Here is a 26,114-nt window from a genome sequence, read left to right on the forward strand (position 1 = left end):
TTTTAAGAAATGTCAAAGTGAATACAATTATTTTATATACTGAATTAGCCATTTGCACACATGCTTTTGCTCCTTTGATGTACATATTACCTGGGGTTTTGACAAATTTTGTCTTGTAGTTATTTTACAGCAGGTATCATTCCAGGTCAATCCTGGATGGAGAAGCAGACTTAGTTATCCATAGTATGGTTTACCTAATGTGGAATCTGTTGAGAAATGGTTTAAAACTTTACCTTGTTAATTACATTTGCAAGGTTTCTATCCAGCATGAATAATTTGGTGAAGCCTGAAGACACACTACTGATTAGAGGTCCTTCCATGTTAAGCACAATCATTTGGCTTTTCTCCTGTATAAATTCTCTCAAACTCCAAAAACATGAACATTTGATTTTTTATTTTTTTGAGATGGAGTCTTGCTCTTATCACCCAGGCTGGGGTACAATGGTGCAATCTTGGCTCACAGCAACCTCCACCTCCCGGGTTCAAGTGATTCTCCTGCCTCAGCCTCCCAAGTAGCTGGAATTACAGGCACCCACCACCATGCCCAGCTAATTTTTGTATTTTTAATAGAGATGGGGTTTCACCATGCTGGCCAGGCTGGTCCTGAACTCCTGACATCAGGTGATCCACCCACCTCGGCCTCCCAAAGTGCTAGGATTACAGGTGTGAGCCACCACACCCGGCCCATTTGATTTTTTTTAAAAAAGGCTTACCACATTCGTTACATTTGTAAGGCTGTTCTCCAGTATGAATACTCTGATGTTTCCGTTTTGATGGTCGGGTAAAAAAAAAATGCACACAAGTTGCATTTGTGTGGTTCCTGTCCAAGATGTATATTCTGATGTCTAGCGAGTTCAGATACCTCGGGGAAGCCTCTAGCACATATATTTATATGATTTATTTCCAATATAAACTCTCATGTCAAGTAGTGACTGAACTCTGGTACAAAGTTTTTGCCACACTCATTTCATTTGTAAAGCATATCTGCACTTTGAGTTATTTATAGATCCACAAGTTTTGACCTTTAGTATTCTTGCCACACATATTACACTTCTGTGATTCCTCTCCAGGATGTATATTCTTATGCCTAGTGAACACTTGCTTGAAACTTAGCTATATTCTTCACTTCATGTGTAAATGTATTAGGCCATAATTGCATTGCTAGAAAGAAATACCTGAGGCTAATGTATAAAGAGGTTTAATTGGCTCACAATTTTGTAGGCTTTACAGGAAACATGGTGCTGCCATCTGCTCACCCTCTGGGGAAGCCTCGGGAAGGTTAAAATGATGGTGGAAGGTGAAGGGGGAGTGGGCATGTCACATAGCCAGAAGGGGAACAAACAAGAGGGAGGTGCTATTCACTTTCATGCGTGCGTGCGTGTGTGTGTGTGACGGAGTCTCACTCTGTTGCCCAGGCAGGAGTGCAGTGGCACGATCTTGGGTCACTGCAGCCTCCACCTCCAGGGTTCAAGCAATTCTCCTGACTCATCTTCTCGAGTAGCTGGTACTACAAGTACCCACCATGAAGCCCAGCTAATTTTTTGTATTTTAGGCAGAGACAGGGTTTCACCATGTTGGCCAGGCTGCTCTCGAATGCCTGACCTCAAGTGGTCCGTCCACAGTCTCCCAAAGTGCTGGGATTACAGGCATGAGACAGGCGCCTGGCCCTGCCATTCACTTTTAAACAGCCAGACCTCATGAGAACTCACTATCACAAGGACAGCAACAAGGGGATGGTACTAAACCTTTCTTGAGAAATCCACCCCCATGATCCAGTTGCCTCCCACTAGGCCCCACCTCCAATGCTGGAGATTACAATTCCACATGAGACTTCAAAGGGAAGGGACAAATAGACAAATTGTATCAGTTAAGTATAAATTATTTGGGGATCCCAGAAGTTAGGACAACGTCTAAAGGCCTTTCCACATTGAGTTTAGTTGTAAGGTTCTCTCCAGTATGTTTTATCTGATGTTTAGTAAGGCCTGAGCGACTAATGTAAGATTTGCCACACTCATTACATTTATAAGGTTTTTCACCAGAATGAATTCGTTGGTGTTTAGTGAGGCAAGACCGCCGCCCAAATGCCTTGCCACATTCAATACATTTGTATGGCTTCTCTCCAGTATGGTTTCTCTGATGGTAAACCAAGTTTGACCTTTCGATAAAAGCTTTACCACATTCATTACATTTATAAGGTTTCTCTCCAGTATGCATCATCTGATGATTAAGCAGAATTGAACGTACTCTAAAGGCTTTGCCACACTCATTACATTTGTAAGGTTTCTCTCCAGTATGAATACTCCAATGACGTGCAAGGCCTGAGCGGTAACGGAAGACCTTGCCACATTCATTACATTTGTAAGGTTTCTCTCCAGTATGAATTCTCCGATGCCTTGCAAGGGTTGTAGTGGAATTAAAGACTTTCCCACATTCAATACATTTGTATGGCATCTCTCCAGTATGTCTTCTCTGATGGTACACCAGACTTGTTTTATGACTAAAAGTTCTACCACATTCACTACATTTGTGTGGTTTCTCCCCAGTAGGATTTCTGTGATATTTTGCAAGTTTTGAACTTTGGATAAAAGCCTCGCCAAACTCATTACAGTGGTAAGGGTTCCCTCCAGTATGAATTACCAGATGTTTAGTGAGGCTTGAACGCTGAGTATAGGCTTTGCCACAATCATTACATTTGTAAGGTTTCTCTCCAGTATGAATTTTCCGATGACGCGCTAGGCATGAGTAGTAACTAAAGACCTTGCCACATTCGTTACACTGGAAAGGTTTCTCTCCAGTATGACTTCGCCTATGTATTGAAAGGTTTCCACTGTCAATGAAGACCTTGCCACACACATTACATTTGTAAGGTTTCTCTCCAGTATGCATTCTCTGATGACGTGCTAGGCATGAATAGTAAGTGAAGACCATGCCACATTTATTACAATGGAGCGGTTTCTCTCCAGTATGACATCTCATATGAACTGAAAGGTATCCACCATAATTAAAGACCTTGCCACACACATTACATTTGTAAGGTTTCTCTCCGGTATGAATTCTCTGATGTATAGTGAGTAATGAGCCCCAATTAAAGGCTTTGCCACATTCATTACATTTGTAAGGTTTCTCTCCAGTATGAACTCTCCGATGCACTGCAAGATGTGAATGTTGACTGAAGACCTTGCCACATTCATTACATTTGTAAGGTTTCTCTCCAGTATGAATTCTCCGATGCCCTGCAAGACGTGAACGTTGAAAGAAGACCTTGCCACATTCATTACATTTGTAAGGTGTCTCTCCAGTATGAATTATCTGGTGCCTTACAAGTTGTGAATTTTGATAAAAGACCTTGCCACATACCTCACATGTATATGGTTTCTTTCCTGCATGGATTATCTGATGTGCAGTGAGGCTTGAGTTCCGTTTAAAGGTTTTGCCACACTCATTACATTTGTAGGGTTTGTCTCCAGTATGAACTGTCTGATGAGTTGCAAGAGAGGAACTTTGACTAAAGCACTTCCCACATTGATTACATTTGTAAGGTTTCTCTCCAGTATGAATTCTCTGATGAACTGCAAGGTGAGAACTTTTACTAAAGGACTTGCCACATTCATTACATATGTAGGGCTTGTCTCCAGTGTGACTTCTCTGGTGATTTATAAGATCTGAATTTTGTCTGAAGATCTTGCCACATACATCACATTGATATGGTTTCCCTCTTCTATGGACTATCTGATGTATTGTTAGTAGTGAGCCCCGATTAAAGGTTTTGCCAGACTCATTGCATCTGTAAGGTTTCTCTGTTGTATGTATCATCTGATGATTAATAAGACTTGGAGACACTCTAAAGGCTTTGCCACACTCATTACCTATGTAAGGTTTTTCCCCAATGTATGTTTCCTCATCTTGTGTAGGTAACGAAAGTTGCAAAAAATCATTCCCATATTTCCTAGAAATGTTGGTTTGGACACTAGGAAAAATTCTTTGAAGTGGTGAAGCTAAAAAACCATTATTAACTGTCTTCTCAATTTGATTACATTCATAAATTTTCCCTGCAGTTTGAAATTTCTGCAATTCAGCCAGACCGGACTGAAAGCTTAATATAAGCTGATTTTCAATATGCTTGTTTTCTACGTCCCCTTGACTATGTCGAACTGTTGTACCAGTAAGATTGTTTTTATGGGTAATCGGTGCTTCTTTACAATTTATTTCACCATCTTTCCATTGAAAGTCAAGGTCCTGTAGATTTTTGTGGATTTCTCTGAAGTAAACATTTTCAATGTCATAGCTTTCATGTCCTTCCAACATCACTGTTTGGAATTTTTCTCCTGTGTTATTGTTCTGTATTGGTGGTAATTCCTTGATCACACGTTTAGGAGAGATACCTGCAAAATATAATGAACATGGAGTTTTAAAATAACTATTATTGGTAAATATTATTTTATACTGAAAACACACTACACTAAACATAATATGCTAGCAAGTTGTGAAACTTTTCTACCATGATCTTCTATTTGTAGAAATGCAAAATGAATAGAATTCTGTAGTAAAGATGATCACATGTAATTCAAATCAATTTTAGGAAAGCCTAGTTTCAAACATCCTTTGACCAAAAGACTTGTGTTGTGCAAACATAAATGAGCACCAAAACAAGTCTTTTGCAACCACTGACCCCAAATGACACACCAACTGGCAGTAAACATATGGCTCCCTCATAATAGAAGAGAAAAAAAGTTACATATATTTATTTCATACAAATAAATGCTAAAACCACAGCAAGATATACTGTAATGGTAAATATTAACTAATTAATAATCATAATATAAATTAATAAATAAAACATTCTAATAGCCTGTGATAAAACCAGCAGGTAAATAATGAACAACCACAAAATACAAATTTATAGTATGAAATTCTAAACAATTCTCCATTAATAATAAGCAAGAACTTCTAGAGGCAGCATATGATAACTAGAAAATACGTTGAGATCACTGGCTTTTAAAGATAAAAGAAAGGTAAATATGTCTATGGCCATACCACCGTGAATGCATCTGATCTATCTGATCTCAGAAGCTAAGCAGTGTCAGAACTGGTTAGTACTTGGATGAGAGAAAGGTAAATACATAACATAATAAAGATTGAAAATTGCGGACAGGTCAGCCAGGCGCAGTGGCTCATGCCTGTAATCCCAGCATTTTGGGAGGCTGAGGCAGGTGGATCACAAGGTCAGGAGTTCGAGACTAGCTTGGCCAACATGGTGAAATCCTGTCTATACTAAAAGTAAAAATCAGCTGGGCATAGTGGCACATGCCTATAATCCCAGCTACTCGGGAGCCTGAGGCAGGAGAATCGTTGGAACCTAGGAGGCAGAGGTTGCAGTGAGCTGAGATTGCGCCACTGTACTCCAGTCTGGGCGACAGACCAAGACTCCATCTCAAAAAAAAAAAAAAAAAAGGGAACAGGTATGGTGACTCAGACCTATAATCCCAGCATTTTGAGAGGCCAAGGCGGGCAGATCACTTGAGGCCAAGAGTTCGAGACTAGCCAGGCCAACATGGTGAAACCTCGTCTCTACTAAAAATATAAAAAATTAGCCAACTGTGATGGTGCATGCCTGTAATCCCAAGTACTCAGGAGGCTGAAGCACGAGAGTCACATAAACCCATAAGGGGGAGGATGCAGTCAGTCAAGATTGCAACACTGCACTTCAGCCTGGGCAACAGAGAGAGACTGCCTCAAAAAAAGAATAAAACTTGGGAAAGGAAATCAGAAATTCCAGTTATGATTTCGTGCCTACAACTATGTAACAAACAATAGAGCAACTCCCTATGTATTCATTGTCTTTTTTTGCTTTTGGTTGAGTCTCATTCTCTCACCCAGGCTGGAGTGCAGTGGCATGATCTTACCTCACTGCAACCTCCAGCTCATAGGCTCAAGCGATCCTCCCACCTCAGCCTCCTGAGAGCTGGGACCACAGATAGATGCACGCCATCATGCCCAGTTAATTTTTTTGTAGTTTTCATAGAAATGAGGTTTTGCCATGTTGCCCAGGCTGGTCTGGAACTCCTGAGCTCAAACAATCTGCCCACCTCTGCCTCCCAAAGTGCTGGGATTACAGGCATGAGCCACCGTACCCAGTCCTGTTCATTGTCTTTAATTATCCAGTTCATTGGCCACAAAACATGTATGATACAGAGATTGCACTTGGAAAATGTATGAACTAAGATAAAAGACAACACTGTTTGGAACAAACTGCAAAATGAAAATTTACAGATACAATGTAGACTGTTCTGATATAAAGACTTATGTCTGCCAAAATTCCTATGTTAAGGTCCCATCCTCAGTGTGATATAGTATTTGGAAGTGTGGTCTTTGGGTGGCAATTACGTCAGGATGGTGCATAGAACTTCAGGAATGCAATTAGAAGAGACGTGAAAAAGCTTCTGTTTTTTTGCATGACAATCTTTCTGCCACATGAGAACACAAAAACAGTCAGCCATGGCACACCAGAAAAAAGCCCACACCAAGAACCAAAGTGGCTGACTCTGACATGTTGAACTTTGCACCACCTAGATCTGTGAAAAGTCAATTTCTGCTGTTTAAACCATCCTATCTATGGTATCTGATATAGCTAGCCATGCTGATTAAGGTAAAGCCAATATGCTATCTCATTATAAACATGAAACAATGTTGATACACGTTATTAAACAAATTTGTGAGTCTTTACTATAAAACATGCAATATTCTAAGCTAGCTAACAGCATTAACTTGTTTAAAAAGTCTTTAGGTAAGTTATCATTATTTAACAAACAAGCACACTAAATATGCCCACAGCATTTATGTATCTATACCCAATTTACAAAGAAAGTAAGATATAAGAACCTGGGTTTGCAAGATCAAACATGTTTTTAAAAACAACTCCCAAACAAGCAGTGCAGATAACAGGTCAACCCAAATATCAAGAGTGTAGAAATAATTCAAGAGCCATTTTGTGTAGAGCACCTGATTCTGTCGCTGTTCGGGTTGCCACTATGTAACCCACATGGACCTAGGGGAACTGAACAAAGGTGGCGAATTCGGGAATAAAAGACAAGAGACAAAAGAGCATATTTGGAAGAAGGGGTCGGGGGCACCTTGCCTCTAGTGGACAAGGGCCCTGAGCTTTACACAGCCCTCTGTATTTACTAAGCAAGAGAGATAGTGAGAAGGAGGGTGGAAGAAGGGGTCAGCTGCTCAGCCCAAAGTAGGTTTGCAAGACTGCATTCCTCAAACAACAGGCTCTAGATATCGCAGTAGATAACCTTGGCGCCAGGGAGTGATTGCCTCCAGCAAAACTTCTGTCAGCAGAAGCAGTCATGAGTTTGCCCACATCCTGCATTCATGATAAACAATTTGCTGTTTGATCATATAGCCTCCAGTGGAATGCTGAGTTGGTCACGTCCCATGGACCTTCGGCTCCCTGCAATGCTGTGTTGCCAAAAGCATTATTCAGCCATCCGTCATGAATAACGAACGGTTTCTGAGTCATCATATTGATTTGGGCAGTGTTATCAGACAATGGTCAAGTAAATGAGTAGGGGTGACCCCTTATAGAATGATAGTAGCATAGGAGGTGAGAGAGTTCTGCAATAATGGAAGTATAAAATTAATACGCTAGGCAGTAACTGGGTAGTCCATCTGGACCAAAGTAATATGTTAGGAAAGGCCCAAGAGGAGAAAGGGCAAGCCGGGAGAGCAAGGAGTAATAAGCATGGGGCAGCAAGGTTTGTGTGCTTGCAGAGCTGTGGGAATGTAACTGCACAAGAAACAGCTAAAATCCTGGCTTTGGAAGAAAAGAGAAACTAATGTAGAAGTAGCATTGTACTAATACTTAAATGTGAGAAATACACTATGGGTGCAGGACAACAAGGGAAGACAATTAAAAAGGAGGTGGTATGATGATATGGGAAGAAAACAGATTATGTCTCTATAATATTTGCTATGAAATTTATCAAATTGAATGTCCCATGAGTTCTATTTCCAGGTATATGCTCAACAACCCTACCTATCAGGAGATATGTGAAAGACTGTTCTTATAATTCAGTCCTTAAGAAAAAACTTGAAAACTGCCATGAAGAGGAGATGGATGAATTCATTTCGTACACACACATAATGATACCATAAAACTTTATTGATAGTACAAGAATGTTAAGGAGACATGGGGTGCAGAATGAGGACCCTAGCACAACAGGCAAAGATTTGAGAAAACAAAGAAAGCAGGAGACTCTTGTCAAGGTTGAAATATATGTCAACGGAGACACAGTATATACAATGAAAGTAACTGGGATATCAAAACACAACATGGAGGCCGGGCGTGGTGGCTCACACCTGTAATCCCAGCTCTCAGGGAGGCAGAGGCGGGAGGATAGCTTGAGCCCAGGAGTTCGAGACCTGTCTGGGTAATATAGCGAGACCCCGTTCTCCACAAAAAGGAAAAAAAAAAAAAGACAAAACATAACATGGAAGCAGATCTGTAAAAAAGTCATTTTTGTATGTAATTGAAGTTAAGCTGTTATTAGTTGAAAATAGGATGTTATAAATCAAAAGTGTTTTCTGTAATTGCAACGGTAACCACAAAGAATGTATAGAAGACACACACAATGGAAGTAGAACCATTTCAGGAAAAAAAAATCAACTATACAAAAACGAAGGCAGTAAGAGAAACAGAACAAAAAAAATCTAAAAGAGACACAGAAAACACTTAACAAAATGGCAATATAAGTCCTTTTCTATCAGTAATTACATTAAATGTAAGTGGTTTATACTCCACAATCTGAAGACAGAGACTGGCTGAATGAATTTCTAAAACTGGCTTCAGCTACACACTATCCAGAAAATACTCATTTTAATTCAAAGGATATAGGTAGGCTGAATTGAAGCGATGAAAAAAGATATCCCCTATAAACGGTAACAGAAAGACATCAGCAGTGGCTAAACTGATATCAGTCGAAATAGACTTTATGTCAAAACTGGAGACAAAGAAGGGCATTATATAATGATTAAAAGGTTAATTAACTAGGAAGGTATAATAATATGTGCCTAATATAGCAATCCTCAATATGTGAAGCAAAATTAATACAACTAAAGGGAGAAGTAGTTTCACAGTAATAATAAGAGACTTCAATGGCCTATTTTTACTTATAAATAGGACAATCAGACAGAAGAAAAATAAGGAACTAGAGAACCTAAACGATACATCAAATTGAACCTAACCTATATATGCATAACACAACATCCAAAAATAGCACAATACAAATTTTTCAGAACTGCACATGAAACATTTTTCAAAAAAAAAATATTGGAAAAGAAAAAATTTTTTAAACTTTTTAAAGACTAAAATCATAAAGCATAACTTATCCCATCATAATAAAGTAAAACTAGGGATCAAGAAAGAAAATTAGATTATCAACAAATATGTGGAAACAACATACTCTTAGGACAGTGTGGTGGCTCACACCTATAATCCCAGCAATTTGGGTGGCTGAGGCAGGTGGATCACTTGAGGTCAGGAGTTCAAGATCAGCCTGGCCAACATAGTGAAACCCAGGCGTGGTGGCAGATGCCTGTAATCCCAGCTACTCGGGAGGCTGAGGCAGGAGAATCGCTTGAACCCAGGAAGTGGAGTGTTACAGTGAGCTGAGATTGCACCACTACACTACAGCCTGGACAATAAGAGCGTAACTCCATGTCAAAAAACAAAAACAAAAACAAATAAAACCATACTCTTAAACAGCCAATATGTCAAATTAGAAATCACAAGGGAAATTTTAAAAAATCTCAAAACAAAGGAAAATAAAAATAGAACATACCAAGACTTGTGAATGCAGAAAAAAGTGCTAAGATAGAAAATCTATAGATATAAATGCTAACATTAAAATAGAAAGCTATCTGATGAAACAGAATAGGAAACCCAGAAATACAGCCACACACCTACAACCAACTGATCTTTTATAGTCAACAAAAACAATTGGGAAAAGCCATTCTATTCAACAAGGATGCTAGAAAAACTGGCTAGCCATAAACAGAAGAATGAAACTGGACTCCTCTCTCTCATCATATACAAAAATTAATTCAAGATGAATAAAGACTTACATGTAAGACTTCAAGCTACAAAAATTCTAGAAGAAAATATAGGAAAAATCTTTTCTGGACAAAATACAAGTTTGTTTTTTTTTTCTTATTTTTTTTAGGGACAGAGTCTTGCTCTGTCACCCAGGCTAAAGTACAGTGGCGCGATCTCAGCTCAATGCAACGTCTGTCTCCTGGGTTCAAGAAATTCTCTTGTCTCAGCCTCCCAACTAGCTGAGATTACATGCATGCACCACCATGCCTGGCTAATTTTTTTGTATTTTTAGTAGAAACAGATTCACCATGTTGGTCAGGCTGGTCTTGAACTCCTGACCTCAGATCTCAAAATGATCCACCCACCTCGGCCTCCCAAAGTGCTGGGATTACAGACATGAGCCACTGCTCCTGGCCCAATACAAGTTTTTTAAGAGAATTTATTCTTCATTGCTTGAGCATCATGAAAAAAATATGTAGGTTTTATAAATAGTAGAGAAGTCCCTGAAGTGTAAGAAATGGGCTAAGTGTAAATAAAGTTAGATTTTTAAATAATGATTCACTATAACATGATGGACATGAATGTAGACAGAATAGTCATTATAATATAGCATTTGTTCCAACAAAGAAAAAAACAGTGCAATTTGAACACTCAGCAAGCTATATTTAGGAAACTGAAACTTATTACAGAAAAGCAATGTATGTCATATAACAAAGAATGATCAATCTATTAAATGGTATTTCCACAATTAAGACAGTAACTTAAAAAATTATGTTCAAGATATTAAAAATTTCCAACTTAAAAACTGTAATCAATTTAATTGACAAACATATACTTTCATAGTAGGAATGAAGTCAGGTGAAACAGAAGTAAAAGCAATAACTGAAACTGTCAACACAACACTATGGAGTTTGTGTAAGTTTTAGGGAAACTGCTGCTGAGCTATACCATGTGTACTAGAGAAGGAAATCTTGTAAAATACATAAAACAATATGCATTCCCCAACACAACACTACCACACATAGAAACATAAAACAAACAAAACTGAGTATCCTCAAAACTATGGAACTGATCGTTACATAAATAAAAACAAAGTTCATTTATAATACATGAAAATGCATCAGATGAAAGCAACGGCTGCTTAAAACGAACTTTCTGGACTTAAAAAAAATAAGCCTCATTCAACTTCATTAGCTTCCTCAAGATCAAAGTCGTACTCACTGTAAACAAAAATACTGGGGAAGAAAAGTGTGGCATGAGCAGTGGTTCAGGCAACCACCCTGCAGAGATGAAGCTGTGAACTTGGACAATGTTCTCCCTGAGAGAAATTCCTCTTTTTTTTTTGAGATGAAGTCTTGTTCTTGTCCCCCAGCTTGTCCCCCAGGCTGGAGTGCGATGGCGCAATCTCGGCTAACAACTTCCGCCTCCCGGGTTCAAGTGATTCTCCTGCCTCAGCCCCCCGAGTAGCTGGGATTACAGGCACCTGCCACTATGCCCGGCTAATTTTTGTATTTTTAGTAGAGACGGGGTTTCACCAAGTTGGCCAGCTGGTCTAGAACTCCTAACCTCAGGTGATCCACCCGCCTCAGCCCCCCAAAGTGCTGAGATTACAGGCATGAGCCACCGCGCCCGGCATGGGAGAAATTCCTACACCATTCACTGCTAGCTCAAAAAAGAGGACCATTAGTATATGAGATCAACATTACCACAGTACCCTTGAGAGATACTTTTGTGACATTTCTCAGAAACCAGGCTCTTGTGATGCTATCTGAATATCATGATAAATGCTGATCATTCTACTCTGACTTTAATAGTCACATCTGTATGTAGCAAGATGATGTTAAAACTCATTACTCAAAGTGCTCTCCTTCAAAAATTTTCTCTTACCCAGTAAACCCACTCCATAAGATAGTCCACGAGATATTCATAACCCCAAGATAGGTTATCACAGCAGGAAGAAAGGATAAAATGTCAGACCCTAGAAATGTGTTTATTCAAAGCAAGTCTCAGAGGCAAAAAAATCACACAAACATAAAAGAGAATGTAAGATCAGAAATAGCCAAGGCATAAACAAGACAGAGAAAAACACAGGAGTTGGATTGTGAGGGATCTTGAAATGAGACTCTGCTCTGTCCACAGATCCCAAACTAAGAGTGTGAAGACAAAGATATGCTCCCTGTGTAGGACTAAGAATAAAGAGCGGATCTTTATGTCAACTGTCTTTACAATTCTTCTATGTAACAATCTCAGGAGACCCAACTCATTCCCCTGTCACAAATCCGAGAAGAGTGTCCAAAGAAGAACTAAGAAAATGGCTGAGGGACCTGAACAGGCAGAGGGCTGAAGACAGTCGCGTGCAGTTCTAGGACCCCAGCTTCAAAGGAAGGGCAACCAATGTTTCCCCATCTCCTGACCAGCACTTTCAAGTATACGAAATGAGGTGGAACCAGAAAAGCTCCAGGCATCAGGACTATGGAGCTCTAATCTATATGGATCGGAGAACTGAGGATCAGATGGAATCAAGAACAGGAGGAGAGACCACACGGGAAAGAGACTTCTTTGAAAAGGCCCTTCCCACGCCACAGAGTCAAAGCATCAGAGTGCAGAGAATTCAGATGACACTGTGGTTCATCATAACAGTCTTGTCCTTTACTCTGTTTGAGCTGCAGCAACCCGTGGAGAGTGAAAGGGTAAACTTATACGTGTCTGGAGAGCAAAGTGATAAGCAGGAAAGAAGAAAAATTTCGGAGCTCACAGAAAATCAAATTTGTTTCCCCACAGAACTCTCCCACTTGCAGAGTTTTACACACACAATTTCATCATGCTGCTTCCATTGTGCCCATCTGAGCTCTTACCTGTGATCACGCCTTTCATGCATTCTCCCCAATTTGGGTTCCTTGCTATTTTCACTTGGCTCACTACAGTCCAGGGCTCTTTCCCTTGCTCCAACATGGAGATAATATTCAGGTCAGGAAGACAGAGTCCTGCTTATAAAAAAAAGAAAGAAGATTTCCCATGGTTTTTCCAGAATCCAGCCTAATGTTTAGGTAGAAGAGAAAATACTGCAGTTGAATCTATAAAATATTTCACAAACTCATCCATTGATTGCCTCCTTCTGAATGTTTAGGGAACACTGTAAGATGCAGATATCTAGCTCTCTCCCAAGAAATACTAAATAAAAAACACAGGGATAGGCCAAGCGTACTGGCTCAAGCCTGTAATCTCAGCACTTTCGGAGGACAAAACAGGAAGATGGCTTCAGCACAGGAGTTCAAGATCAGCCTGGGCAACAGAGTGAAACCCTGTCTCTACCTGGGCATGGTGTTGCATACCCATAGTCCCAGCTACTTGGGAGGCTAAGGTGGGAGGATGGCTTGATCCCAAGAAGATAAGGTTGCAGTGTGCCGAGATCACACCACTGCATTCCAGCCTGGGTGACAGACTGAGACTGTGTCCAAAAAAAAAAAAAAAACCACAGGGATAGAAAACAGGAACAGGGAATTGGATATATTAACTCTGCCATAAGGTTTTATATGTACCTCAGCTCTGGAACCACCACTAACGTACAAAGAAGGAAGCAGAACATTCATGAAGCTTTTTATTTGTGAATCAACAAGGCTTCAATCTCTGTCAAATAATGTAGGGCCTCCCAAGAAACACAATAAGGAAAGTACAAAAATGCACAAGGGAAGATCCTAACTTCTAGAGGAAAATTATCCTCACCCAGGAAGCCCAGGTTCCTGTAGTTCTCCAACATCACGTCCCTGTATAAAGCTTTCTGAATAGGGTCCAGGCATTTCCACTCCTCCTGAGAGAATTCTATGGCCACATCCCTGAATGTCAAAGATCCCTGAAATGAAAACACATTTCAATATGAGCAATGGGTGAGCTCTTATCTTTACATAAAATGAGAAGAGGAAAGAACTGTCACATCAATTTGAAGTGTGTGTTTTGACATATCCATTAAAAGCATCTGTGAGATAATTATGTGTCCCTAATTTTGGGTTTTATAAAATTCAATAGGAGATTAGGATTTTATCTAAATCAGTGCAAATTTCTCACTTCTGCGGACAAAATAAGAAATAAACACATGGTTATCCCTATGAAAGTTTTAGATATTATATTTGTTACACCAAGTGAGGTGTCCAGATGAGCTAGAATACAAGTGGTGTCTTCAGAGATGACAGTGTTCTTAGTGGCTTTAAAGAAAGGTCAGAAACTAAAAACTGATGACAAGAGCAACAGCAAGGACTAAAGTTTTGGAACACTCCCCATGTACCGGGCATTACTCCAAAGGCTTTACATGTTCTAACTCAAATGATGACATAATAACCTAGGACAGAAATATTTCTTCCCATCTTACTAGAAGACAACTGTGTCACAGACAGGCTAAAAAACTCGCCTAGGTCAACAACCTGCCAACAGCGCAACAAGCACCTGAACCCAGATGTCTAAAAATTAGAGTTGAATCAACAGAATCCAACAGTTATATAACAGAATATGTCCTAGTCTTTCTGTGCAGCTATAACAAAATAAAAGAGACTAATTTATGAACAATAGAAATGTATTTCTCATGATTCTGCTGGCTGGGAAATCTCATGATTCGCTCCTGGGCAACAAGAGCGAAATTCCATCTCAGAAAAAAAAAAAGGGAAAGATAACATGATTGCAACCCAGAAAAAGAATATTTAAGTATACAAACTAATAATATACTGAAATAATCTTCCTACTTTAGTACACTAATTTAAAAACAACAACAACAACAACAACACACACACACTTCTAAATTTTCATTAGCATATATACCATGGCACTTAAGTACAAAACATTTTCAGAATTCTGTGAACAAATTATAAAACTATACTGAGTGATGTCAGCAAGATAAAGGAACAAGAATCCCCAAACTCTCCAGTCACCACAGTGAAATGATTTTAACAACAATTCATAGACTAATTGCCTCGGGGATAAATCCACAAAACAGTTACGAGGTTTCTACACCTCAGGCCAACATAAAGCAAACAGTATGGAAGCTCTGAAGGAAAATCTGAAGCATCCACTTGACAGAGACGCAGCCCCTGCCATGCAGGGGTAACAGAAAAGAAACCCACAACTCCCAAGATCATCTAGGGGATGGAAAGGAGCAGAATATCTGTCCAACATCCTGACTTTTCAGATGACCAACTGATGGGCTGGTTTCTCTCTTACTGAATATAAGCACTGACAAGAACAAGGTGAAAGGTTAGGGGCCACTGAGAAAAAGGATGATTTACATAAACCAGTGTGTGCAGTAACACAGACAAACACTAAGTGAAGATCTAGTACTACAGCTTACTGTAGCACCCAAGTCTGCAATACCAAAGAGAGACAACAGGGGAGCTTCTGGGTAGAAACCAGCAAACATTTTCAATGAAGAGATGACAAGCAAAGGCCCAGAGAGGACAAAATCCCCAGCCAGAAAAGGTGTGGAAGGTCTCCAGAATCTAGTTGAGTTGACTGCAGTGTCCTCCCTGAACAAAGCAACCACCGAAAACTGGGGAGGTAGATGATTTTTCAAATACTGAAGTGCCAAAAGAAGATAAGAAAGCTTACAAAGAAACAGGAAAATACGGTCTGTAAAAAGAAACCAATTAAGTCTCTATAAACTTACACTAAAGAAATGGTGATTTACATCATGGCTTTGAAGAACTAAAAAGAAATGGGGACCACCCTCAGTATATGCAGGGGATTGGTTCCAAGATTCCCTAAGGAGACCAAATCTATGGATACTGAAGTCCCTTGTATAAAAAGGCATAATATTTGCATATAACCTACCTATATCTTCCCATATGATTTAAATCATCTCTATTCATAATAGCTAATACAACGTAAATGCTACATAGGTAGTTGTTATACTGCATTGTTTAGGAAATAATGACAAGAAAAAAAGGACTATACATGTTCCTTGAAACCATCCATTTTTTTCTGGCTATTTGTAGTTCATAGTTGGTTCCATCTGTGGCTACATGAGCCATGAATGCAGAGGGCTGACTGTATGTGAATTACCAAAGAATTTGAAATAATAGCCACAAGAATGCTCAATGAGTTAAAAGACAGCACACACAGACAAGCTCACGAAATCAGGAAAACTATAGAACTATGCATGCAAAGAAGAGTATCAACACAGATAGAAGCTATAAAAAAGAATCAAAAAGAAATTCTGAGGCTGGGCACCGTGGCTCATGCCTGTAATCCCAACACTCGGGGAGGCCAAGGTGGGAGAATTGCTTAAGCCCAGGAGTTCCGAGACCAGCCAGGGCAACATGGCAAAATCCGATCTCTACAAAGAGTACAAAAATTAGGCAGGTGTGATGGTGCACGCCTGTAGTCCCAGTTACTCAGGAGGCTGAAGTGGGAGGTTCATTTGAACTCGGGAGGCCGAGGATGCAGTGATCCAAGATTGTGCCACTGCAGTCCAGCCTGGGAAAGAGTGAAACCCTGCCTGAAAACAAAACAAAGAAAGAAAAAAAGTATACCTAAAAATACAATAACTGAGTTGAAAAATTCACTAGATGAGTTCAATAGCAGACTTAATCAGACAGAAGAAGGAATAAGTGAACTCAAAGGGGATTTTGACAGGGAGGAAAACAAAAACTATAAAAAATAAAGAAAAATAAAGAGAGCATAAGGGGAAACCATCAAGCACCAAGAACATATATATTCTGAAAGCCCAATAAATAATGTGAATATACCTAACATTACTGAACTGTAAGCAAACAAACAAGCTTTACTGAAAGACATAATAAAGATATAATCACTGACTGACAAACTCAATTCTTATTGGAAGATGTGGTGACAAGACCTGCAACTGTAAAAACTCCCAGTCATTCAAACACAAACGAAGTATGTGGTAATTTAATAAAATGTGACTGTTGTATAAAAAAAAAGAACCAACAAAATTTTGGAAAGAAATGGAGAGGTTTGCCAATCTTCATATGAACCTATTATGACATTTATAATCTGAAACTTTAAAAGTAATCAAATATAATCTACAAAAAGATATACACAAAAATTCAAATTAAAGATTCAATCAAAAAAAATTCATGCAAAGAAAATGTAAGCAAGAAACATTAGATTTTCAAGAAACTTCATATTTTATAATCACACCGTGAGCCAGGGCTTCCAAAAGATAAAACAAACATATAATTATTTTTGCTTTTGTGGTATACCGTCCTAAAAGCAGCAAACATTCTTTGAACTGCCAGTGAAGTAACCCTCACACACTTGTGGTGAAGACAGCATGCACAGAAGCAGCCACGGTGACATTTTTTGCAAAAGTGAAAAATTGTAGAAGATCCATGTCTTCATTAAGAAATTGCTCCAAAGAGGATGCAAAACAAGCTATTAATGTTTATTAACATAAAAAACATGTACATTTCCAAAACTTGCAAAATACAGCAGAACATTCACTGAAGAATCGTTTTCTAAAAACCCACAATGACGTGTAAATGCATCTCGACACCTCTCACTGATTCTTGCCACAGAGCTTACCACTGTAGCTCCTCAATGAAACATGACACATGGTGGAGGATGTGACAGGGAAAAGGAACCTGGGTTCCTCCGGGTGCGTAATTGAAAGAGTGATCGCCTCTTCTAGGATAGTACATTTCCTGTTTTAGTGAATCTGGCAAGATTCCCCACTATCCCAAGTTCAAAGATGCCCCCTCCCACCAATGACACATGACATTTCCACTCTTTAAAAAAAAAAAAGTACTACTATGTAGTTTTTTCTCTTTGAGGATCTAGAAAAAATAAAAATTATTTATATGTCCATTTTCCAATTCCTTGGACTGTGAGGACATTTCATTATTTTGTGGAAATCAAAATAAAATAATTTTCATTTTATGCTCAATTTTCTTTTACCGCATTCTGGAAGCTCTTTCACATTCTGTAAAGTTTTTAAATATATATGCCTTGATGTCCTTTTTTCAGGTTGTAAGTTGTTTTTACTATAAAACTAAAGTGTGTTCTTGATGCCCTGTTTTTTACTTGTTTGCTTACAAATTTTATTGTGTATATTTAAGGTACACAATATAGCAAGATATAGATAGTAAAAAACTCACTACAGTTTAACAAATTAACATATCCATATCTCAGTTACCTTTTTTTTTTTTTTTGCTTTTGTGGCAAGAACACCTAAAATCTCATTTAGCATAAATTTCACATATAATAAAATGTTACTCCCTATCACGCTTATGTTGTATCCCCCCTTCTTAATGCCTAAATTGCATCTCTGTTTGGACTTTTACCACAAAACAAATATATATATCATGTGATGTTTAAAATAAAAGAAACGTAATATTTAATAATAATTGGTGGAATGACAGAATTTGGCTGCATCTTCTCTGACATCAAAAAAGTTTGGCTCTTACATCTGAGCAAAATTATAACCATTTTACAAAAAACAACTGCTGGTAAGAGTCCCTGCAGGAACACTGCATTCTCTGTGGGATGGATATGCTGAGAATGGCTAAATTAATCTGACATTCAGGTTGATTTCATATTTTAAAAGCAATGATGGAATAAAACACCCTCTATCACTGATGTCAGTACCTAGTTTTCCATTCCATTCCCAGTCATTAAGATTGTGGAGTTAGAAAGAGTGACTCATTCATTATAGCTTCAAATGTGGAATAAAACCAGGTAGAAAAGATCTCCCCTTAAAGGCATCTTTTCAAGAATTTATAAGGTATTTGTACACATTAACATGTGACTACCACATACAGCTTCTCTACTCCTGGTCTACTGAGAGCTGACAGTGCATTCAGATGTTGCCCGTAAACAATCTCTGCTGCCCAGAAGCTGACACCGCAGGACCCACACCCCATTTCCATCCATGTCTGGGTATGAGCCCTTCCCAGGACCATGCCCAGTGCAACCTCTTCCCAAGCTCATGTCACTGGGTCACCGTGAGATCTGGAATGTAAGTGCAGATGAGCGGGACTGAGGGAAGGCATGGGTGAGTGCGAGCAAATGTGTCAGGCAGAACACTTCAGACTCAAGAGATTTGCAACTCCAACGCCCTGCATTTCAAAAAGGAAGGAGACAAAACAATCCACTGAGCATATCACTTTACCTGAGGAAGAGCCATTCTTGACTCCTTTTCTTTCTTCATCCTCTTTTGGGCTTCTCTCTCAGTCAATACAATTAATTCTTTAAAAGTCAAATCTGAAAGTCAAAAATCTGTTGTTTAATGCTTGGAAACAACACATTCCTTTCTGTGCCACAACCATGCCCACAGGGAAGACCTCAGCATGTGGACAGACAACCCACTGCACCAGGAGGGTGCAAGAATAATAAATTCCTACACAATGACTAAGTGAGTTTCTCACCCTTTTCTTTTTTTTTTTTTTTTGAGACGGAGTCTGGCTCTGTCGCCCAAGCTGGAGTGCAGTGGCCAGATCTCGGCTCACTGCAAGCTCCGCCTCTCAGGTTTGCGCCATTCTCCTGCCTCAGCCTCCCGAGTAGCTGGGACTACAGGCGCCCGCCACCTCGCCCGGCTAGTTTGTTCGTATTTTTTAGTAGAGACAGGGTTTCACCGTGTTAGCCAGGATGGTCTCGATCTCCTGACCTCGTGATCCGCCCGTCTCGGCCTCCCAAAGTGCTGGGATTACAGGCTTGAGCCACCGCGCCCAGCCATCTCACCCTTTACTTCAGAACTTGTTCCCCTCCCGGACACCCTGCAGCAGTGGGGAGCTGGGCTGGACTATGCTTCCCTTCAGGACACAGACCCATCCCTGATCAAACCCCATACAGAGCACAGCCCCCTCACCTCCCTGTGGATCACAGGCTGAGCTCAGCTCTCAGAAACAGAAGACACAGAGGTTTGACGCTCAATGCTAGATACAAATTAGAATCAACTTGGGTACCTTAAACAATATGAAGGTTGAGTCCATGCTAACTATGGGAAGTGGAATCTGTGGTAAAGGGCACAAAACATGTATTTGCAAACTGCCTCAGCATGCTAATGTGAAGCCAGGGTTGAGTACATCTTAAAGGGGGCAAGACTAGCACAGCCCCATCCTCCCAGCTCTGCTCTCCCCTTGGGGCCTCATTGTTACCAGTTTGTAGACAGTAGAAGACAATGGACCAGAAAGAAACACAGAGACACATAATATGCACCAGGGGTAGGGGCAAGGGTGTGGCTGGAGTGTTAAATGGTGAGAGGAGGGTGAGTCACAAAAGTCCCAATGGAGAAGGTGATATCAGAACAAAGACCTCAAGAAAGAAGGATGTTTGCACCTGCAGCTGAGGGGCCAGACAGCCCAGGCAGAGGCCCTAAGGCAGAAGCGACCTCAGCCCAAGGAACAGGAAAGAGGCCTGTGTGGCTGGAGCAGCGGGAGCAGGGAGGACACAGGGAGGAGATGAGGTCAGAGAGGTTCTGGGGAGCAGACTAGGTAGAGACGAGGTATTCAAACACTCTTCTCCCACAGCTCACAGTAATTTAAGAAACTATGTATTTCCTCACCCTTTTTAAGTAAACACAACTTATCTTTATCACATGAATTAAAGCACTTCTTTTTAATGTCATGTTTTCTCTATTTCAAATATATGCTGACATCTAAAACTAAAGCCAGGAAGTATAGGGTCACCTTCACCTGAGAGGTTCAGGAGCACAGGGGAATGTACTTGAGGAGTTCAGGCAGTCGCTTTTGGTGGAGATACCTGTTAGCTGGCTGAGCAGACAGCCAAGAGGACAAAAGGATACAGAATTCTAGAGGTCAGGGGACAGGTCTGCAGGGGACATGGAGACGGGTAGGTGGGTGATATGGATTGGCTCTGTGTCCCTGGCCCAAATCTCACACTGAATTGTAATCCCCAGTGTTACTGGTGGAGCCTGGTGGGAGGTGGTTGGATTATGGGGGTGGATTCGTGTTGAATGGTTTCTCACCACCTCTTGGTGCTGTTCTTATCACAGTGAGTTCTCACGAGATCTGGTTGTTTAAAAGCAAGTAGCGCCTCCCCCCTCACTCTCTCTTGCTCCTGCTCCCGCCATATGAGACACCTGCTCCTCCTTCACCTGCCAGGACTGGAATCTTCTTGCAGCCTCCCCAGAAGCAGATGCTGCTATGCTTCCTGTGCAGCCTGCAGAACTGTGAGCCAATTAAACCTGTTTTCTTTATAAATTACCCAGTCTCCAGTATTTCATTATAGCAATTCAAGAATGGCCTAATACAGTGGTGTTTAAATTCATAAGATGAGATGATGAGGAAAGACAGTGGGTGTGGAGAGAAACAAGAAGAGGTTCAAGGACTAAGCCATGAGTCATTCCCACATTGAGAAACAATTTGGAGTCAGGACACAGCAGCAGAGAGAAGTGTGAAATGGTCAGGGAGGTGACAAGAAAATCAAATAGCTCCTGACAGGAAAAGAAAGAGTAAAGCAGGAAATGAAATACATTGGATTTAGAAATGGGGAGGTCACTGGTGACTCTGAAAAATAGTTATCAGTGGAATGGTGGATACGAAAGTTTCATCCGACGCATTCAAGACACAGTTGGAGGCAAGAAGTGAAGACAGAGACTCTGAACAAGATTGTCGTGTATTATGCTCTTAAATGAAGCACAGAGAGGGGTACTCACTACAGGCAGAAACACAGTTAATGGTATGTTTTGTTTTAATTAGGGCACAGTGGAAGGAAACTAGAGGCTTTAGGGTCTGTGTGTGCGCATGCATTTAATGGTCAATTCACCACCATCAGAAAACACTGTTTAAAGTAATTCTGTAGAAGGAAAAATGAATAACCAGTTAAACAAATTTTATGGAAGCCCAAAGTATTTTTTGAATTTATATTTTAAGTTCAGGGGTACATGTGCAGGATATGCAGGCTAGTTACATAGGTAAACGGGTCACGGGGGTTTGTTGTACACATTATTTCATCATCTGGGTATTAAGCCTAATATCTACAAGTTACTTTTCCTGATCATCTCCCTCCTCCCACCCTCCACTCTCAGGTAGGTCCCAGTGTGTGTTGTTTCCCTCTATGTGTCCATGTGTTCTCATCATTTACCTCCCACTTGTAAGTGTGAACGTGCAGTGTTTGGTTTTCTGTTCTTGTGTTAGTTTGCTAAGGATAATGCCTCCGGCTCCATCCATGTCCTGGGAAAGGACATGATCTTGTTCTTTTTTGTGGGAAGGCCGTTGTTTCGGACCAGCCTCGCGAACTACCAGACCAAGCCAGAATGAAGTCTCTTGTGCTAAGTGCCACATTATCAAACTGAACCTTGAAATGGGCCAGGTTTAGGGGGAAGAAGAAAAACAACTCTAAAAAATAAACAGGAAAGGCCCAGCACGGTGGCTCATGCTTGTAATCCCAGCACTTTGGGAGGCCGATGTGGGTGGATCACCCGAGGTCTGGAGATCAAGACCAGCCTGGCCAACGTGGTGAAACCCCGTCTGTACTAAAAATACAAAAATTAGCCGGGAACGGTGGTGCACACCTGTAATGACCCCACCCCCAAATACTGGCACCACCATGTACTAAAACAGATGTCTTCAATGATGCACATGCCCCAGTGAGACCCCAACATCTTCCAAGGAAATTCATTACAAAAAAAACCAAGACTTTCAATGCTCCTTCGAAGACATACCTCGTAGGCCTGGTGTGGTGGCTTACATCTGTAATTCCAGCGCGCTGAGAGGCTGGGGTGGAAAGACTGCTTGAGGCCAGGAGGTAGAAGCTGCAATGAGCCCAAGATCATGCTACTGCTCTCCAGCCTAGGAGACAGAGAGAGACCCTGTCCCCCCCAAAAAACAAAACAGAACAAAGCCAGAAAAAACACCAAAGACATATCTTGTAGTAACAGTCAGTCATTTCTTGCCCCATTTCTCCCTTCCTTTATCCTCTACTCCATCCTTGAAAAGAACAGAGTTACCACAAATAACTAGATCAAATCACTGCCCTCTGGCTAAACAGGAATTCCAAATATCTTTTAATAAAAATAAACACAAAATGCACAAGCCTTATAGAAAAAACGTGACTTTCATCCTCATGAGTACAACTTAAAGAAACACATTTTAAATCAGGGTATAAAGCCACAAATCAACATATTACAACCACCATCCCTATCCAATCAACTGTCACGCATCTGGATGGAGTCCTCTCCCACTTTCTTCACTGCTATGTGTTTCCCTCTCTCATGCTGCGCGTCTTTTTTTTCTCCTTTTCTGTTTTTTACCCCTTTCTTTATTCCCTCTTTTAGGTCTGTTCTGCCCAATGCGTCACAACTTACTTCACCTCTTGTAGCTCTTTCTCCTCAATCTTTCCAATTGTCCCCAATCTTCACGTATCTCTGCCTCTTTTCCCCCATCTAAGCTCCCTCTCTGCTCTCCTTGTTAAACTCCCTCTTCCCTGTTACAGCTCATTTGTTCCCACTCTAGCACCTCCAACTTCCTAGGCTTCCTCCCTGCTGTGGTACTCTCTACTCTGCTTGTCATCCACTGCCCTCTCTTTCAGTCCCAGCACCACGTAGCTCTGTCAGCCACGGCTCCAACTCTTTTACCTTCTCCCCACTGTCTGTCTGCAGTGCCTCCTCCTTTGCCGCCCCACTCTATTTTGCTGCCCTTCATCTCTCTGAAAGTCCCCCTTTTTTCCTAAATTTCTCTACTTGCTTTTCTCCCCCTGCTACTTTCTCCAACCGCTCTGTTTCACTGTTGCTCTTTGCAAAGCCCTAAATTATCATCCATTTTTGCCGTGTATTTACGGGTCTCCCTCATTCTCTTCTCAGTTTTTCCTTTTGCTCCGTCGTTCCCCGTCTTTTCCTCTCCTGATCCCTCTCACCCACACATTCGGGAGGAAAGGGGAGGAATAAGATGCCCACCTCCCGGAAGAGCACATTTTCCAGTAGAGTAAAATTTGGGAACGAAGAACACTAGGTGTCACAAGACAGACTCAGGTCACCTGCCCCAACAGAGAGTCAGGAAAAGCAGTTGCTGTGAAGGGGAAGCCTGCGGAACGGAAGGACCTGGCGTGAGGAGGACACAAGGTGGCGCGGGGGACGATGTCTCAGGACAGGGAGGTTCTGCAGAATCCCAGGAGCTGGGAGGAGAAGCGGCTCCTTCAGGAGCCGGACGGCGGGCGCTCCCCTCCAGAGGCCGACGAGGGAGAAGCTCGGGGGTCGCGAGGGCGCGAACCTCCCGAACGAGGACTAGACTTGGCGCGGGGCCCAAGCAAAGGGTTTTAAACAGGAAAACGACCTGAATGGGGTTGTCTACATGGTCTTAAGGAAGAAAGGCAGAGAGCAAGAAACAGCCTCAGAGAGATTTTAAACCGAAAAGGAAGCAATTCTCCGACTTACTTGGGACGAATGGGGCTGTTGCGGTATTTTAAGGTCCGTAGCGATCCCCAGGTCACGGGTATGGAGAACCGAGGACTGCGAAATGCACGTTTAATCCAGGTAGACAAAGCGAAGCAAATGTTTAATCCAGGTAGACCGAAACACACGCATAGCGATGTGGCCTTTCCCCAGCGCGAAGTGGCCTTTCCCCAGCGCGATCTGCTTCCGGGTGTGCAGGAAACTGGGCGCGGAAAAAAAAAAACTGGGCGGCGTGGGGGCGGGGCCTGGGCGGGGCGCGACTGGGAAAGGGCTGGGCGGAGACGGGGCCTGACTTGGGGGAGGGCCCGAGAGGGTGGTGGGAGGCCCGGGCCGGTAGGGGGCGTGACCAGTTGGGGCTTGGCTGGACTGAAAACTGGGATGAAGCGGGACCTCCAGGGGTGGGCGGGGTCTGTTCTCCAGATTTGGGAGTATTTGTGACTATTTCTTGTCCTGTGAAGCAGCGTTGCTTCTTGCCCATTTTAAGTTAATGTTTCAGAATTTAAGGATGAATCTTAAAGTTGTGGTCCACTTACGTGGTCCACTTACATGGTCCACTTACATGTTGCATCTTTGTGGAAACTAAGATGATTTATTCTTAACAAGTTGAACTGAATTAAGTAAAAACCGATTTTTCTCAGCTTGGTGGACTCCATTCAGTCTCACCAGAGAAGCTAAAGCTACTCAGTAGTCAGGGAACTAGCATCTCGGTGGGGATTGGATGTGGAGAGGTGACTGGATCCAGGAACCCAGAAGACATTATGCCAATTGAAATGTGCTAGACACAGTGTAGAAAATGAAATAAGTAGAGGTTCCTCTTCAAAGGGACTTTCCTCCCAGTCTAATTGAGAATAGATAGTAACCTCTGTTAGAAGCAAAATTTACTCAAAGACCTGTGGTAATATTCTTAAGTATCTGCTAACCATAATAAATAAATCAATATACTCTGTGTTCTTAGCTCCCACATTTTAGCCTAGATATTTGCCCTGCAGAACTGTTCCAAGCAAGCATTAGGTCACAGCCTATTTCTCTTCCTTATTTGGAAGTGTTTTTGCCTCTCTCAGTCTTCCACAAGTTACTTCCTCTCTTCCTTTGTTCTCCTCTGCCTTTGCCTCTTTTGGGAAGTACTAAGGTGCTAGCCAATCGGGTCAAGTACAGAATGTGAGGTCCAGTTCCAACCAATGGAAACCAGACACAGCAGTAGGATGGACACGTCAGGTTATAAATGACCCTGTCTCCTTTGTTCATGTGTGCTCTCGTGACAAGACTGCTAGTGAGCAGCACCCTTTCTGCAGAAAGTAAACTAGCCTTGCTGAGAGCTCCCTTGTCTCAGTGTTGATTTTTGCAACACCGTTCCCAACACACAGAAAGACAAATGCTTCATGCACTTTCTTACATGTGCTAAGTACAAATGTCAAATTCACAGTAACAAAGTAGAAGGGTGGGTTTCCAGGGCTGAGGGTCTTTCCTATGCCTGTCCCACCATTGTATTTTGGAATCAGATAACTTCTCTGGCTTCACAGATTCACAGCTGGACAAAAATTTTGCCTTAGGATGAACCACACATTGTTTCTCACCCATATGTGATTCAGATAATATTTAGGTGATATTTGGGCCTTAGAGTTGATACTGAAATGGATTAAGACTTTTCAGATGGGCCAGGCAAGG

At 41.3% G+C, this 26,114-nt stretch overlaps 1 protein-coding gene across 5 annotated transcripts; it reads right to left on the reverse strand.

The window, feature by feature from the left end:
• Positions 1 to 1,182: 1,182 nt before the first annotated feature.
• LOC105497077 (zinc finger protein 841) lies at positions 1,183 to 24,628 on the reverse strand. 5 transcript variants are annotated; one of them, XM_011767797.3, is made up of 6 exons: positions 24,432 to 24,628; positions 22,725 to 22,814; positions 19,212 to 19,303; positions 13,823 to 13,949; positions 12,955 to 13,086; positions 1,183 to 4,382 (listed from the first exon to the last, which is right to left on the reverse strand). In XM_011767797.3, the coding sequence occupies exons 3-6, from the start codon at positions 19,248 to 19,250 to the stop codon at positions 1,879 to 1,881; spliced, it is 2,802 nt and encodes a 933-aa protein (XP_011766099.2). In that variant the 5' UTR covers positions 19,251 to 19,303; positions 22,725 to 22,814; positions 24,432 to 24,628; the 3' UTR covers positions 1,183 to 1,878. The 5 variants fall into 5 exon arrangements, with proteins under 5 accessions (XP_011766099.2, XP_070943787.1, XP_070943786.1 ...); XM_071087686.1 differs by having other exon boundaries at positions 22,725 to 22,871; XM_071087685.1 differs by having other exon boundaries at positions 22,725 to 24,081.
• Positions 24,629 to 26,114: the final 1,486 nt, after the last annotated feature.

This window comes from Macaca nemestrina, chromosome 20 (genome assembly GCF_043159975.1).
Source record: "Macaca nemestrina isolate mMacNem1 chromosome 20, mMacNem.hap1, whole genome shotgun sequence".
NCBI classification, from domain to species: Eukaryota; Metazoa; Chordata; class Mammalia; order Primates; family Cercopithecidae; genus Macaca; species Macaca nemestrina.

Excerpts from the sequence above, each read along its gene's own strand:
- LOC105497077 (XM_011767799.3), bottom strand. The coding sequence starts at position 19,250 with ATGAAGAAAGAAAAGGAGTCAAGAATGGCTCTTCCTCAG. Across the intron at positions 13,087-13,822 it reads CAGGAACCTGGGCTTCCTGG|CAGGACTCTGTCTTCCTGAC; the intron begins GTGAGGATAATT and ends TTTTTTTATAAG. Across the intron at positions 4,383-12,954 it reads CATGAAAGGCGTGATCACAG|GTATCTCTCCTAAACGTGTG; the intron begins GTAAGAGCTCAG and ends TATATTTTGCAG.